Source organism: Microcaecilia unicolor, chromosome 6 (genome assembly GCF_901765095.1).
Source record: "Microcaecilia unicolor chromosome 6, aMicUni1.1, whole genome shotgun sequence".
NCBI lineage: Eukaryota > Metazoa > Chordata > Amphibia > Gymnophiona > Siphonopidae > Microcaecilia > Microcaecilia unicolor.
In genome coordinates, this window is record NC_044036.1 from 63191212 (window position 1) to 63208335 (window position 17124).

General features: G+C 41.4%; 1 protein-coding gene across 1 annotated transcript in view; it reads right to left on the reverse strand.

Moving 5' to 3' along the window:
- Window positions 1–7256: 7256 nt before the first annotated feature.
- ZNHIT6 (zinc finger HIT-type containing 6) overlaps window positions 7257–17124 on the reverse strand; it is a 166352-nt gene continuing 156484 nt past the window's right edge. The window contains exons 9-10 of the mRNA XM_030207787.1: window positions 9362–9486; window positions 7257–7419 (exon numbers count right to left, since the gene is read on the reverse strand). Of these exons, the coding sequence (XP_030063647.1) occupies window positions 7328–7419; window positions 9362–9486 (217 nt within the window). The 3' untranslated portion in view covers window positions 7257–7327. The remainder of the gene's footprint in view (window positions 7420–9361; window positions 9487–17124) is intronic.

Genomic DNA, 17124 nt, shown 5'->3' on the forward strand with positions numbered 1-17124 from the left:
CAGGTGGAGACCCACTCGACGCCTCACTGCTCCCAGCGTGTGGTGGTTTCCGGACAGCCATTACCTGCGCTCCTGAAGTTGATGCCATCCCCGGTGCCGATGTCGACACTGAGGAACCGGTCGAAGCTCTGAAAAGTCGGTCTCGAAGAGCTTTCCTCGATGCTTGTGTCCGCTTTTTCAGGCTAAGACACAACTTACATGCGTCTGGGCGATGGTCGGGCCCAAGGCACTGAAGACACCATGCGTGGGGATCGGTACCCGAGATCGACCGGCTGCACCGCGTACACTTCTTGAAGTCGCTGGGAGTCCTTGATGACATGGACGGAAAAATAGTGGCGGCAAAATCAAAATCCGTGATTGTGGCTCAAGGAAGCACACAAAAGGAGAAAAGAGGGCCGCAACGGAGGCGAACGGAAACGTAACCAGGCCAAAAACTAAGAGGTAAACGAAATTTTTTGTTTGTTTGTTTTAATAAAGGGAACAGGGTAAAAGAAATAAAAAAGAAGAAAAAAAACCGAAGTAAAACTTCGAAAACCGGCGAAGGCTCATTCCAAGGGCTGAAGAGAGAGACCACAAACGCAGCCGCTCTCTACCGCGGGGAAAAAGGGAACTAAGTGGGAGCACTCACGCGACGGGTGGGAAGACGGCCGTGCATGCGCGATGCGCACACCAGAAGGCTCTGGCAAAACTTTGATTTTTGCTTTGAAAAATTGCCGTTCCTGGGGCCGCCGTGGACGTCGACCCAAGTGTGAGAACAAGCAGCCTGCTTGTCCTCGAAGAACTTCCTGTTTCGCTCAGGCAGCTGCAGTAAAGGGAAGAGGCGGGTGCCGGCGGTGGCAGGGCAGCGTATGGGAATAGCTGCCAGATTTGATGAGATAAAACACCTGGGGGTGTGTGTGGCATCTTGGTCGGGGGAGGCGGCATGTTAGCCCCACCTCAGGCGGCATCTTGCCTTGGGTTGGCCCTGGCTCTGCCTATATATACACCCCCTAGTAGTTATGTGCTATAACACTTACACACTATCTTACAGAATAGCAAGTAGTGCACTTACACACACAAAGTGCATACAACTGTATGCACCCAGTTGCAGAATTGACACACATCCAGGCCATCAGAGTCAAACTCCATAGAAGGGATGAAACAGTGTTCTGTGATTTTGTGTGATCCATTCTGACACTATCTGTAACCTTATGAGCCTCTGTTTGGAAAGCTCCCCAGGAATGCAAACCATACTTGCACTGGCTAATAGAAAGCGAACAGAACCATGAGCCACCCTCCTCTCTGAGTTTAAATCCTGGCTATTAGAGGATAAGTGGAAATGAAATTCCATTTCCATGGTATGGTTAATGGATCAGTTTACTAATACATGCTGCAATCCTAAGCGCTCATTTAGGTTTCTGGTTCCATCACTGATCCGAAGCTATGCTCATGAAATTAAGGAACAAAGCAAAATGTGATGGAAATAGGTAATAATTTATCAACACTAATCTACTGAAGGCAAATGGGGGGGGGGGGGGGGGGGGGGGGGGGGGGGGAATAACCTTAGTGTAGAAATTCTCAGTTCCTCCACCTCTTCTGATGCTCATCGTCCCAGCACTAGTCTGGGATAACCAAATAGATAAGTTAACATGACCAGGGGCAGCTCTATCAGTAGGGGGGGGGGGGGGGGGGCTCAGGCAGCACTTTTCATGGAGGCATCTTGTCACTGCTGGCTGGCCTGCCATCTCTCCCTCTTTGCAGAGCTTGCATCCCTCCATCCATCTCCTTCCCCCTTCCTTCCTCAAACCTACCTACCTTCTTTCTTTTTCAAAAGTTGGAGGCAGCAGCAATTCCCATACACTGCCCTGCTACTGTTCCCAACCCACCTCTGAGGAAATAGAAAGTACATCACAGACGCAGGCCAGGGCCAGCAGCAGGGCAGTTTATGGAAATCGCTGCCACCGCCAACTTTTGAAAAGCAAAGGAAGGTACATTCAGAGAAGGGATGGAAGGAGGGAGATGCCAGACCACAGCCGGGGGGGGGGGGGGGGGGGGGGAGTGGAAGTGGAGTGCATGGGGAGAGTGAGTGATGATGATAGACAACAGTAGGCAAAGATGTTGAATACAGGAATGGGGCTAGAAAGGAGGCAGGAAGGGAGAGATTGTTGGGGATGGGGTAATGGAGGGGAGGGATATCAGATTTGAGGGGGAGATGTCAGGTTCAGGGGGCAAGGCGGAAGAGGGACAGATGGACATGGGAGGGAGAGAAGTCAGCAAAGAGGGTTGAAGGGAGAGCAGAAGAGGGAAGGAGAGATGGACTAAGGGGAGGGCAGAGGGAGAGCTAGATTCAGTGGGAGAAATGGCAAACCTGAGAATGGAAGGGAGGCAGGAGAGATGTCATACTTTTGTAGGGAGAGTAGGCGGAAGAGCAGGAAAAAGAAATGTCAAATTCGGGGGAGGGAAAGCGAGACCAGGCTTCAAGTTGGGGGGAGGGAGGAGATGTTGGGTTACAAGGGTGGAGCAAGGGAGAGAGGGTAGATTTTAGGAATGGTGGACCCATGTGGGAGAGGCCAAAGGAAAGCAGGGTTGCCAGATAGGAAGAAACTTCCCAGCCTAACTCATGCCCAAAAAGAAGCCCAAAGATGGCTCAGGCTGCTCAACAGGCTATCTGAGGAGCACGCTTGCTTGCTTTCTCATTCTGCCTCCTCTTCCCACATGACTGCTGTGCAGTGCTGCACCTCGCACTCCCGATGCTCCATCAGGAGATAACCTCATCACCCACCTCACCTTCTACTGGTCACCAATACTGGAGATGCACCAAGCCTCATTCTGGCTCCAAATCTAACAGAGCCAATCAGTCAACTGGCGTGGGGCAGGCTGCACGGCCGCTGTACTGCCCCAAAACTGCCCAGCAAGTCACAACCTGTGACTGGTGAAAACTGCCCACGGCCACCTAAAGAGTCACCCAAGCCCGTGGGAAAACTATGGAGTTGGCAACCCTGGATGTCAAAGAGATGAGTAACAAGATGGACAGTGAGTTCAAAGGGTAAAACAGTGGTAATAGGGAGCAGATGAAAGATAAAAGGGAATAGGAGGATGGGAAATGAATGAGGCAGGGAATGAGATAAGGAGACAAAGTTGATAAGCAGATGAAAAATGAAAAGGAGTAAGGGGGTGAAATTTGAGTGGACAGAGGCAGAAAAGAAAAAGAAAATAGAGGAGAGAGCTTTAAGATCAATAAGTCAGATACATTAGTAAGGGAATGGAAAAAGACAGGTGAGAGAATAAACAACAAATGGACAGTGACCACTGGAAACAGAATTAGAAGAAAACAGGAAAGCAGAAAAGAGAAAATGTGACCAATGTGATGGAAAAATAAAATGCCCAGACACACAAAGGTAGAAAAAAGTGTTTTTTTTTTTTTTAAATTTATTAACTGGAATATGTTAACTTTGGGAAATGATAATGCATTTGTGTTTGATTCTCCAGTGTTGCAGTATGTATTGAGCTTAACTTCTTGGCATTCCCAGTTCAATTTTTTGTCATCATATTTGTCTAATTTGAGATCCCTTGTTCAGTATTCGGTGAGGGTGTCTTGAGTTTTGCGTGTGACTGAGGTGTGATATTTGTTTGTATATATTTTGTGTTGAGATCTGTAGTAGTCCCACTTCTTCTGTTTTACTTGAAAGTAGGCATTTTGGAAATTTAGGGCCCAGTGTAATATTTGCAGTGCTGACTATTCATAAAAATTGTCAGGTTTCTGATCCCCCCTCTCCTTGCAGCACACATCCACAGATTGTACAAATCTCTCTCTCCCCCCCCCCCCCCCACCCCCCCACTTACCCTCTCCTCATGGATCATGCGGCAGAAGGAAGAAACAAGACTACTTCCTCTTCCTCTGCTGGCCTGGGCCCAGCTGCTATACAGAGTCCATTATGGTTCAAATAAATAGCAGGTCCAGGCCAGCAAAGGGGGAGGAAGTTGTCTGATGTGCAGCTGCTTGTTTCATTCTTATATCACATTATCCAGGAGGAAAACACGATAACGTGGAGGGCAAGGTTGAGAAAAAATACAGAGAGGTAGGGGTTGAGCAATAAGGGAAGAGAAAGAACTAGGGGGCAGAGAATGCTAGGGGAAGGGAAGGGGATTCAAACTAAAGCACGGTGGGGATGTTGGAACATGAAGCTAAGTTGGAGTGAGAGAGAGAGCTGGGCAAGCTGAAACCTGGAAAGCAATATTACTGGTAAAGGAAGAAGCTGGGGGAGTAGTTACATCTTATAGGATTGGGGAAATTCTGCACAAAAAAATTACAAATAAAGATGCAGAATTTTAAAATACTGTGCACAGACTTTCCAAACTTTTTCTGCAGAATTTTTATTTGCACCAAATTCCCCCAGGAATAATAGGTAAGGTTCTTGGTGTTTGAATCATAGCATTGGTGCTACTGTTATACAACATGTTTGCTAAATGTATGTTGAGTTTGGATTTTCTTTAGGTTTTGCATTTCACAATGGTGCCTGGTAGAGGTATTTAGGTTGCTATTACTCCAATGACATGAGAATGAGAATAATTGCATTGTAATGGAGAAAAGTCCTAGTTATGATCTGCACTTGTCAGGGGGAGGTTAGAATTTTGTGGATGCATAGCATGGTTACATTTAACTCATAAGATCTGCTATATTGTGTTGAACCAAAGGTCCCTGAGGGTCATATATGCAGTGTGTCACATATATGAGCATTATCCATCTGGTGTGTCCTAACTGAAAAAAGGTTGAGAATCATTGCCATACAGTCTTTGCAGTATTTGGAAAACAAAACACAGATATTTCCATATTTATACTCCATATGCACTGGTAGAAAATCTCACTCATTGCCTTCGAAAGTCATTGTGGTGGTGAATGTCACTCTGTGGGATAGGCACCCTTTTCATATTTTTGTGGTCCACCAGCCTCTTTTGGTTCCACCAAACCTTGTGCCAGCTGCTTTCGACTATCTGCTTGGTCTGGTGTCATTAAATCAGCTATAGAGCAGGGAGCTCCTTTCTTTGCTCCAGCTGCTCTGGATGCTGGCACTTGGCATCACACAGCTGCTAAAATCAGAGAGAATCTACTTTCTATTTCATGCATGGAAGTATTTGTTTTCTACTTTCAATTCCTGTGCAGTGCTGGCAGCTAGAATGGCTTAAGCTGAGAAAGGCGCTCCCTTCCCTGCAGTGGATTTAGGGGTGCTGGGCAGATAGAAGGGGGCTGATGGAAGGAGAAAAACATGGGGAAGGTGAAGACAGAGAAGAACAGTGATGGATGCTGGGGTTTAAGATCGAAGAAAGATAGGGTAGAAAATCATTGGATGTGGTGGTGAGTGGATGCTGGGGAAGTGGATAAGGAAATATGGGAGAAGAGGTAGGGGACAATGGCTGCTGGGGAAAGGGGGAAATGAGGGCTACAAAGAGTGTTTGAGGGATAAAAGGTGACATAGGGTGGAAACAGGAGAGGTAAAAGGGGGAATGGGAATCTGAATAACGGAGTAAGACATAAGACAGGGACTGGAGGAGAGGGGGGCATGAATAACAGGGAGGAGAGGCAGAGACTGATGAGGCATTGAATACAGGGGCTGGAAATGTGAGACTGGAAAGTGAGTGAAATTCAGAGAATAAGAGCTAGAGGAGAGAGAGGAGGACAAGGGAGGAAAGTATAGGAAGTGGAAAGCAGGTAAGTAGGTGAAAGAAGACAGAGGATTGTGGGAAGAAGGAGAGATGAAATCTAGTTACAGAAAAATACACACACACAGTAAATGACAGATAAAGATCCGAATGGTCTATCCAGTCTGCCCAACAAGGTGGCCATGGAGAGAAAAATGAAACAGAAGGATCAGTGTTAGATTCAGGCATAAGGAAAAAGACAGGACAGTGAAGAAACAGATCCTGGAAAGGGACTCAGAGAAAAGCAACAAAAGTTAAGTAGTATATGGAGACCAGGACCAATCAAATTTGAAAAATAAAAATGATCAGAAAACAAGGATACAAATGTATTTAGAGAAAGATAACGTCAGCTTTGAAAATGTGAACTTCTTGTATTCTGTTCTGTACTGAATGATGCATCGCTGTTTTTTTGAGGTCTTACTGATCACAATCTGGTTTCTTTTGTTTTACATTTCATTTTTTGTTTCATATTTTTTTTTCCTAAGTGATGGCCTGTTTTCCTTGTGTAACAGGGATGAAGGATTCAGTTGATATGTAGGTTCTGTATAGGATTCTGTAGTGGTCCATCTTTTCCAGCTGGAAACGAGCCCATCACCCCCTATGCTTAGTAAAAGACTCACACCCACAATCCCTGGAGGTGCTGGTGTACTAGAACATTTGCAGTGCTAACTTTTCATTGGTAGGGTTAGTGCAGTTTGAGTCCTTTACTTAACATCAGTATGGTAAGCTTCTGAATGTCTGTTTACAAGGTTTTGTCTTTCACCACACAGTGTTTGATAGTGGAGGGAATAAAGCAATACATGACACTAATTGGTTTTAATTAGAATGTACATACATAACTTGCTAAGCATATTCTGTAAAGTGGTGCACATAAATTCTAAAGTGCACTGCCAAAAAGGGGCATGGCCATTCTGAGAATCTACACACAGGGTTACAGAATACACCTGCTCCACATCTAACTTAGGTGCCGGTATTTATACCAAGTTTTACTTGGCGTAAATGGACGCACCTAGAGTTAGGTGTGGGCATGGCTGTTAGGCATCCTTTATGAACCTATTAGGCGTATTCTATAAGCTGTGCCCCATATCTAGAAGCAGTTTACTGAATACATCTAGGCACAAATATAATCAGTGCTGATTTTTCAGGCATCATATACTGAATCTAGTCCATAATATGTAAATATATATGGTTTATGTATTTCCATGATTTTGTAATAATTGTTTGGCTCCTGTCAATCCCACCTACCTCACTCCATGATTGTAGTTCTGAGGAGGGAGGGTTTTTTTTTTTTTTTTTGGGGGGGGGGGGGGGGGGGGCACCATCTCATTCATCTCCTCAGGCAGCAGACTGCTTTGGGCCGCCACTGAACATGTTTGTATTCAAATCTCTCTCACATGCACATTCAACATGGATATCCTCAAAACTAGACCTACTTGGGACCATGAGAAAAGGAGTTTGAGAACTGCTGTTTTATAGCCCTGTAGAGAAACTAAATGGGAATGAAATATTTTCACATTTACACAAGAACTTCAAGTGCTGCATTTGATAAAAATATATTTTATTCTATAAAGTAATGGCTATATATGTATATATAAAACACCCTCACACACCACTTCTCTTCCTAGCACCTGTTTAGTTTAGTCTGCTGTTTTCAGGTGCTATCTCGTATTTCCCCTTCCTCTATCTCCTCTTCTTCATTCTGAGACAGAGCAGGCAATGCAGGACTTCTGGTATCGCTGGTCTCTAGGACAATATTAAAACAAAGAATTCAGTGTTTATAACAATTCTTATGCCTTTCCTCCTCTTCTGTATAAATATTTACTGCCACCCAGCAATAAAAAATGACACACAGCAGTGGCCTGAAGCCAGAGCACAATTCTCTAATAAGCTTCATTATGCTTTTTTTCCAATTTCCTTTAGGTAGCATTTGCAGTTACTTCCGCAGACACATTCTGATTGGAAATAAAAACTAATTTAATCATTTTATAAACAGTGCAGTTCTTTACAGCCCACCAGTGTCTCTTGTACACAAACTATAAACCTGGGATTCTTATTTTCCCTGGATGCGTGTCAGCAAATAAGTGAGTTGAAAAAAAAAAATCAAAAATTGAGAAACATTAAACTGAAAATGTCTATCCGGTGGTACATATTGGCATTTATAAACTGTACTGGGGTGGGGGGGAGGTGTGCTGTGCTGATCTAGAATTATACTTCTGATTTAAAAATTCTCTCCTTTTTCTCCGCTGTTGTAAAAACACAATGGGAGTATTGTGTTTTTCTGTACTCGGGGAACAATTTTCCTTGTTATCATAAAACATACAGTTCTGCTTCCTGCTGAAGTCATCTACTATGTATGTGGGTGCACTTTTCCACAAAGCACAGGGAAGTCAGGCCGATGCGTGGGATGTGGTGAAGTGTGCACTAGCTAGACAAAGGCAGTGCTGGGGCTGCTATAGGCTCTCTAATGAGGTGTTGGTGAAAACTGTTGAGGTGAGCTGATGGGAAATGATGGCGTGCTGGGAGCTGCTGGTGGGAGATGACAGTGTATATGTCTGTGGGGATGCTAAAAGGTGAAGATATATCAGGCCAGTAAGGGGACCCTGCTTTGTACCCGAGGCACTGCAATATATTCTATGGTTAAAAATATCGAAAAAGGATAAAGGCAACAGTGAAAAAATGAGAGCAGGTGAGTGTGTTGTGGAGGAAAAGGAAAAGAGGAAGAAACATTTAGGAAAAGCAGGAGTTGAGGATTGTACAGAATGGGAAAGAAAAAAAATGGAGGAATGTTCAAAAAATAAGTAAAAAATAGTGAAATGATTCTAAAGAAACAATAAGAATAGATTTTTCAAGATAAAAAAAAGAACAGGAAATTAGCAACATGAAGGCAAGAAATGAAACAGATCTAAACAAAAAGACAGGAAAATTAAATATTCCTAAAACTCAAATTTCACTAAAATATTCTCTATCTTGAATGGATGTAATCAGGTCTCAAGATAGTCAAATATAAACACTCAAGAGCACCATATACATAGAGACTTGGTTTTGCATTCTATTCTTTGTGCAACAAGGTCTGAACTCTTGGGATAAGAGACAGTCAATTAGAAAGTCATCAAGAGAGCCAATCCCAAGACTTCTCAAAGAACTTATCATTCAAACCATTAGACCACATTTCTTCTCTAGTGTTTAGCACTGGTTCATATGGTCAAATCTGTGTTTGTGAGGAGGCAGGGAAGGAGGTAAAGAGTGAGAAGAAATTACTAACTCTGCGGAAACGACACATTAGTGGAAGACACTATAATCTAACAGACTCAATGTCTTAGGCACTATGTAATGTTTTGATTTAAAGAGTTTTTTTGTGCAAACTTCAGCATGGACCAAACTTGGAAATTTGAGTGGTTGTGTTTACTAGCCGTTTCCATGGTACATAGAAAAGAAACACACAACGTAGAACAAATTAGTTGTATGTGCTCAGTGAACTCAAAAGCATCTACTTGACAACATTTAACAAAATGGCACTTTCACAAAAATAGATTTCATAGACTGAGAATGGGCTTTCTAGACAAAGAAAAAAAATGGTCAATGCTACATATATTCATCATTCACAGTGAGTACATACTTTGTTACTCTTTATTCAGCTAAAAATCTAATCTAAACACTGAAGTGCAAGGCCTAAGACTGTGCTTACCTTGGCCAACACCCAAAAAGTCATTCCTGAAGTCCTTCAAAACCACGTGCAACGTTGGGTACTCGACTATTGTCTTATTTTTCAAATTCTCAAAAAGACTTTTTTCAGAATCCAGTTCATACCATCTTAAAATAATTAAAAAAATAATTTTTTAAAATTGTATACTCTCCTTAAGGTTTTCTTTTCATTCTTAGAATATATATAAAATTGATCAAAATGGTGAGTCTCACTGAAGCCTGGGAAAATGTACTTTTTCTACAAATAAACCACCACACACAAACCTATTTTCTGTCATGTGGGCAAACCTCCACCCCATGTGCTATTCTTATTTTATACAACTAGACTTGTAATTAAACACTACAGCATTTGTTATGTGTCTATGTATAAAATCTGCCTTGAAACTGGGATATTTTGAGTCATTTGAATGAGACTGGTTTACCTTACTGTTTTGTTCACTCAAAATATCTAGTTACTAGTCTTCTATATTTTCAGTTAAAAAGAGAAAAGACTTAAAAAGCTATTTTTGGAACTTATATTTTGTAGTACTCCCACAGCATTGTTACGTTTTCCCATCACATAGAAATGTATTTACAAAACATTGCAATGTATGGAGAAAACCCCATAGCAGGGCCTTCCATATACAAATGCACTTCGTAAGGGGCATCTGGCAAGCAGGTATGGTCTGAAAAAAAAAAATCTGTATTCCCCGTTTCAAATGGGAAATGCACGTCTATGTCCAAAACAAACATAAGCATTTATACCTGCTACCCACAACATCTAGGTTTCAGAAAAGTGCTTCTATTGAGCTTCATTCCATTGGAGGGATTAGGGGAGGTAGCCCCCTTAATCCCCCAGTGGTTGATGTCATCCCTGAACGTAAAACTGGCAAGGTACTGAACTCTGATAGCTTAGAAAGGTTTGTATCTCTAAAATGGTTGACAAACATTTATGTTCTTCTAGCACATGCTTATGTTGCCATTTCATAACATCGTTCATGTGCCTGTTTTGACCAATAAGTACTGGTTTCATTCTAAAATTGATTTTCCTGCCACATGTAAACATGTAACCAGCTCATAAATGTCCATTTCTCCATGTATTTTAGAACAGACTCTACATTGGCAGATCCTGTTCTAAAATACTAATGGAACCTGAGGCACCCCGATGTAGATATTTCAATTCCAACTTGTTTGTTCTTTCTAAAATGCTGCTCCATATCTGTGTGCTTTATCAAAACAGTAATAATTTGTAAGGCATTTTTTTTTTTTTTTGTAAATCAAAACGTACAAGAAACTTAAAATCTGGAGCTTTTATAAGCAGAATTCGTGACCATTTGCTAATTTGGAAAAATTAGGTTGAAACAATCGTCTAACAATTCAGGACTTCTCATTTGCCTACTATGATTGAAAATTATAAACCAGCTACAAAATACAGAGTATAAAGTTTTATATTTACATAGCAATTTATGCTCTTCCTCAATGTGGCTAGGTCCGCATGGCATCCCACAACACAGATGTAATACTTCCCTTTAGAGACTGTGTTCAGTTTGGGGGAGGTAGAGCTGGAGCGGGGTCTCTTGGACTTGTGAGAGCTGTTTGTTACGTTTTTAAGAAATTTGGGAGCCGGTTCTTAAAGTAGCCCCCCCCCCCCCCCCCCATGGCTATTTTAACAACTGGCTCTCAAAATATGGGCTCGGGCCCCCTCATGAAATCTTTTTTACTTTGCTGGTGGAGATGCTGAGCCCCACCAGCCAAGTAGACTGCTGCTGTTCCCAGCTCCTTGTTTCCACCTCTGAGCAGCAGGGTGGGACTTCTCGAGCATTCATGAGAAGTCCCAGCATGCTGCTCAGAGCCAGAAACAAGCAGCGGGGAGTGGTGGCAGTCATTATTGGCTGGTGGGGCTCAGCCTCCCTGCCAGCAAAGGTATGCCTAGTGTGCCTGCACGAGGGGGGGGGGGGGGGAAGACAGGCAGGCATTGGCCCCCCTCTCAAGTCCATCCCTGACTCCTCAAATTGCAGTGCTGGCTACGCCCGGAGAGAAAGCCCATTGTTAAAAATTCACCAACACACCCCTGCATAGATGGCACTCTGAACTTGTCTTGAGTAAACGATATGCATGGTAACAGGCACCTGCTTCTTCGGGCGGGTAGATTTTTGCTGGAAAAGTATGTGTGAACATTTCAAAGTGAAAGTAGAATTCACACACATTACACAACACAAGCCACAAATTTAAAACATAAATACAGGATCCTTGTTTTGATATAGCTTTATCCCAAAGCAAACACTTTTAAAAATTGCCCCTTGAGATGTCAGAGCAGAAGATATGGTTGATAAATTCCACATCTTTTATTTCAATATACTGGGTACAATGGTTAAAGGAGGAGGGGGGGGGGGGGGGGTGACATAAAAAGGAGACCAGCAATCTGATATGGTCTCTGATTTGAACCACGGTATTGGCTCAGTCTTGCAAATGTCAAAGAAACACAGCAGGGTTTCTTCTGCCAGTTCCTGACCGCACTGGGATCTATTTCTCAATCTGACTCTATAGTATTTTTAAATCGGGCCAATTATGGCTGAGAGGCAGCCTCTGCCTGGCTTAGTGCCTTGGCAATGTGCTACTCTGTATAACTTGCATCTCTGCCAGCAAAGATAGACAATGTGTGGAAGCCATGGGTGGTAGTGAACTTAGTGTGTGGGGGAGTCTTGCTAATCTTGGGGTTAACCTATTGGCTGATTCACAAAACTTATGTTAACATGTACCCCCTTCCCCATAGAGAAGAATGTTATGTCTCCTGGAAGCAGCAAGAAAAAAGACAATCCAATGGAAGTCAACCAAAACAAAACATATTTTTGGATTTACTGATGGTAATCCTGGCTCACAAGCTTTTTAACAGCAGACTAGTATAGTATAGATTCTGAATGGAAAGACTGGAATAGATTAAATCAATGATTTCCAATGCAGCCCTTGAGTCTCACACCACCAATCTGGTTTTCAAGATACCCACGATGCATATTTCTAAGATATATTTGCATATATTAGGTAACCGTTATAAATATTTGTTATTGAGATCCTGAAAACAGGACTGGTAGGGTGGACTTTGGAGGCTACTTCAGGAATCGCTGGACAAGATGATCACCTCAGCTTCCTTCATTCGCTCAAGCACTGGAAGGGTTTTACAGGATTCAGCACCATGATACAGTCCTTTGACTGGAAATAATCACACACACACAAAAAAATATATATTATTATTACATTTGTACTCCGCGCTTTCCCACAAATAGAAGATTCAATGCAGCTTACATAGTAAATAGAATTACATAGTCTTGTAGGAGGATATAACAAGTTGAGCAAAACATAGTAATAATAGGGTTATGTAGATATGTGGATTGAACATGGAGAGGCAAACGAAGATAGGATGAGCAAAAGGAAAAGAGGTTGGGAGGGGTAAGGATGGCGAAGAAAAGGTTGAGGGATGAGCGAAGGAGATTGGGAGAAACTGGTCTGAGGTATGATTATCATCATGACAGAATCATGTGGGTGGGCTGAAAGTTAGGTTGGGTCGTTAGGGTAAACTTTCTTGAAGAGATGTGTCTTCAACATTTTTCTGAAGGGTAGATGGTCATTGATTGTTCGGATGGATTGTGGCAAAGCGTTCCAAAGCTGGCTGCCCAAAAAGGAGAAACCTGATGCATAGGAGGTCTTGTATTTAATACCTTTGTAGTTGGGAAGGTGTAAATTAAGGTAAGTATGAGAAGACGATGAACTATTTCTGGTTGGGAGGTCGATGAGGTTAGTCACGTAGTTAGCGGATTCTCCATATATAATCTTATGAATCAGAGTGTGGACTTTAAAATTTATTCTTTCTCTGATGGGGAGCCAATGAAGCTTCGCTCGAAGAGGTGTTGCGCTACCAAATTTTGACTTGCCAAAGATAAGTCTGGCTGCTGTGTTTTGGGTAGTTTGAAGGTTTCTTCAGGATTAGAGTCTTACAGCCTAAGAAGACACTGTTGCAGTAGTCTGCGTGAGTAAGTACTGTGGATTGCACTAGGTTCCGGACGGTATCTAAGGGAAGATATGATTTCACTCATTTCAAAATCCACATCATGTTGAACATTTTTTTGTGTGATGGATTTAGCATGATTTTCGAATAATAAATGGTTATCAATCGTAACTCCAAGTATTTTTAGGTTATCAGATATGGAGAGTTTGACGTCTGGGGTGCTGAGAGTAGTCTGGAGAAATGGAGAGTATTGAGATGAAATGACAAGACACTGTGTTTTCTCTTTAATTTCATCTTGAAAGCATTAGCCCAAGAGGTTAGGGTGGTCATGCCAGTATTTATTTTGTCGGAGATTTCAGATAAATTGGATTTAAAAGGGGATAAATATGGTGACATCGTCAGCGTAGATGAATGGATTAAGGCCATGTTTGGTTAATAACCTGGCCAGGGGAATCATCATGAGGTTAAAGAGTATCGGGGAAAGCGGAGATCCCTGTGGTACCCCGCATTCAGAAGACCATGGGGATGATATGTTTGTAGTCCCTTTGACTTGGTAAGATCTTGTGGTAATGAAACCATTTATCCAGTTTATGATATTGCCACCTATCCCAAGTTTGTCCAGAAGTTTGGTTAGGATAGTATGATCAACCATGTCAAAAGCACTAGATATGTCAAATTGTAGGAGAAGGATATGGTTTCCAATTGCTATTTCTTGTTTATTTATTTGCTACATTTGTACCCCACATTTTCCCACCTATTTGCAGGCTCAATGTGGTTTACATTATATTGCAAAAGATATAGTTATGAACAGAGTAAGAGGTTTGTTCTAAATTAACATATTACTATGTAAGAATTAAGGAAGATATGTCTGTGGAATAATTTACATAACAATGAAAAAGAAAAAAAATATGATAATATGGCTAATATAATCAGTTTAGAGGGATTAGGTGGTTGGTTTAGATACAGAATAATCAAGTTCTAAGGAGGATTCTTATTGCAAGTTTTTTCAAACAAGTGTGTTTTCAGTAATTTCCTGAAGTTTGTTAAGTTACGTGTTATTTTTATAGTGTTTGGTAGTTTGTTCCATGCTTTTGTGCAGAGGTATGTGAAGGTAGATGCATGTATTGATTTGTATTTGAGTCCTCTACAATTAGGGTAGTGGAGGTTCAGGAAGGTACGCGACGAACTGTTGATGTTTCGTGCCGGTAAGTCAATTAGGTCTGACATGTATGAAGGAGCTTCTCCATGGATGATTTTATGGGTCAAGGTGCAAATTTTGAAGGCAATACAATCCTTTAGTGGAAGCCAATGTAATTTTTCTCTAAGGGGTTTGGCGCTCTCATATTTCACCTTACCAAATATGAGTCTAGCTGCAGTATTCTGTGCAGTCTGAAGTTTCTTAATAGTTTTTTCCTTGCATCCTACGAAAATGGAGTTACAATAATCCAGGTGGCTTAATACCAATGATTGCACCAGCGTACGAAATACTTCCCTTGGGAAAAAAGGTCTCACTCTTTTCAGCTTCCACATTGCAAAAAAAACATTTTCTTTGTCACATTGTTCACATGGTTGTCAAGGGTGAGATTTCGATCAATAGTAACTCCTAGGAGTTTCAAGTTGTTTGCAACAGGGAGAGTGTGGGATGGCGTGTTTATATTAAACTGCGATGATAAGATAAGACATTGTTTTTTTTTCTGCGTTGAGTTTAAGTAGGAAGGCATCCGCCCATGAGTTCATAATTTGGAAACTGGTATGAATTTTATCTGTGATTTCTGATATGCTGCTCTTAAATGGAATGTATATTGTGACATCGTCCGCGTAAATATACGGATTTAGGCCTTGATTAGATAATAATTTGGCTAATGGTAACATCATTAAATTAAAAAGAACTAGTGAAAGCGGTGATCCTTGAGGTACTCCACATTCAGGTCTCCATGGTGAGGATATAGTCGACTTGGATATTACTTGATAATAGATCTTACAGTTAGGAATTTGTGGAACCAATTCAATATGCTTCCACCTAGTTCAAAGTATTTGAGGATGTTTAATAGAACACTATGGTTAACCATGTCAAACGCATTAGACATGTCGAATTGGAGGAGTAGAATGTTATTGCCAGCTGCGATAATTTGTTTGAATTTAGTTAGAAGTGTAATAAGAACTGTTTCAGTGCTGTGATTGGCACAAAATCCGGATTGGGATACATGTAATAATGAGAATTTATTCAAGTAATCATTAAGTTGCTTAGTAACTAGGCTTTCCATCAATTTGACTATGAGAGGGATGGATGCAACTGGACGATAGTTAGTTATGCCATTTAGTTTTTTCTTTTGATCTTTGGGGATTGGAGTAAGTAATATATTATCTTTATCATCAGGAAAGTAACCATGTTGGAACATGTGGTTTAAATAGGTGGTAAGATTGGTGAAGAAACCGAGGAGCAAATTTTATAAGATGGCTAGGGCAAATATCCAATTTACAATGTGATTTAGTAAATCTGTAGATTGTTTGGGTGACTGTATCCTCAATAAGGGAGTTGAGGTTTAGCCATATTCGGTCAGCAGGATAGTCGTCCGTAGTTGGGTCTAAGTAATCCATGAAAGTTTCGTAATTAGAAGAGTTGGTTGATAGGGTGGATCTTAATTTGATGATTTTTTGATTGAAGTAAGTGGCTAGATCATTCGCTGATGGGCTTTCAGTGTTGACTAAAGTGATCTGTGTAACATCTAGTAGATTATGGACAGTTTGGTATAGTTTATGTAAATCATTGTAATTTGGTCCAATTTTGGATTTGCAGAATGACCTTTTAGTCTGTCTGAAGGCATATTTGTATTTCCTTAGCATTAATTTCCATGCAGAGAACGTTTGTTCATTTTTCATTTTGTTCCATGTGCGTTCAAGTCTTCTTGTTTGAGTTTTTAGTTTTTTCAGTTCATCGTTGAACCAAGGGAGTGAATTTTGTCTTCGAGATGTTTTTAATTTGTAATGGTGCTATTGCATCCAGTATGTGTTTACATCTGTTGTCCCAATTTAAAAGGTATTGATTGGAATCAGTTAAGGTGGACCAATCATTCGCACAGAACTGTTGCCAGAAAAGTACCGGATGTTGGGCAGACTGGATGGATCGTGCAGGTCTTTTTCTGCCGTCATCTACTATGTTACTATGATTTCACCCCTTGTGGTGAAAGTTTGTCGTTCCTGCTTCTGGATTAGATTTTTTATACTCCAATTCATAGATATATTTAATTTAAAGTGGTCTGACCATGGTATTTCAGACCAATTTGTGTCTGTTATTGTGAAGGTGTGGTCTGAAGAGAATTTGTAAGTGAAAAGGTCTAATGTATGGCCTTTAACATGTGTTGCTTGAGTGTTAATCCAATTAAATTCCCATAAATTGAAGAATTCCCTGAATTCTTGTATGTTCTTAGTATTGAAGTCTTCAAGATGTAAATTGCTGTCTCCCAGTATGAGAAGGTTAGAGTTGGATATTAAGGTAAGAAGTATCGTTTCAGTGCTATGGGCCGAACGGAAGCCCGACTGCGATTTGTGCAGGATGGAAAATTTCTGAATATATTCGTTGAGTTGCGAGGTCACTCTGTTTTTCATCAGTTTTGCGATTAGAGGGATGGAGGCAATTGGACGGTAGTTGGTGATATCGTTTGCATGTTTTCTTGGGGTTTTTTTGGTATATGTGTTAGTAAAATATTGTCATGTCTGGTGGGGAAAGAGCCTCGCTGGAGTAGGAAGTTTAAGTGGGAGGTGAAAAC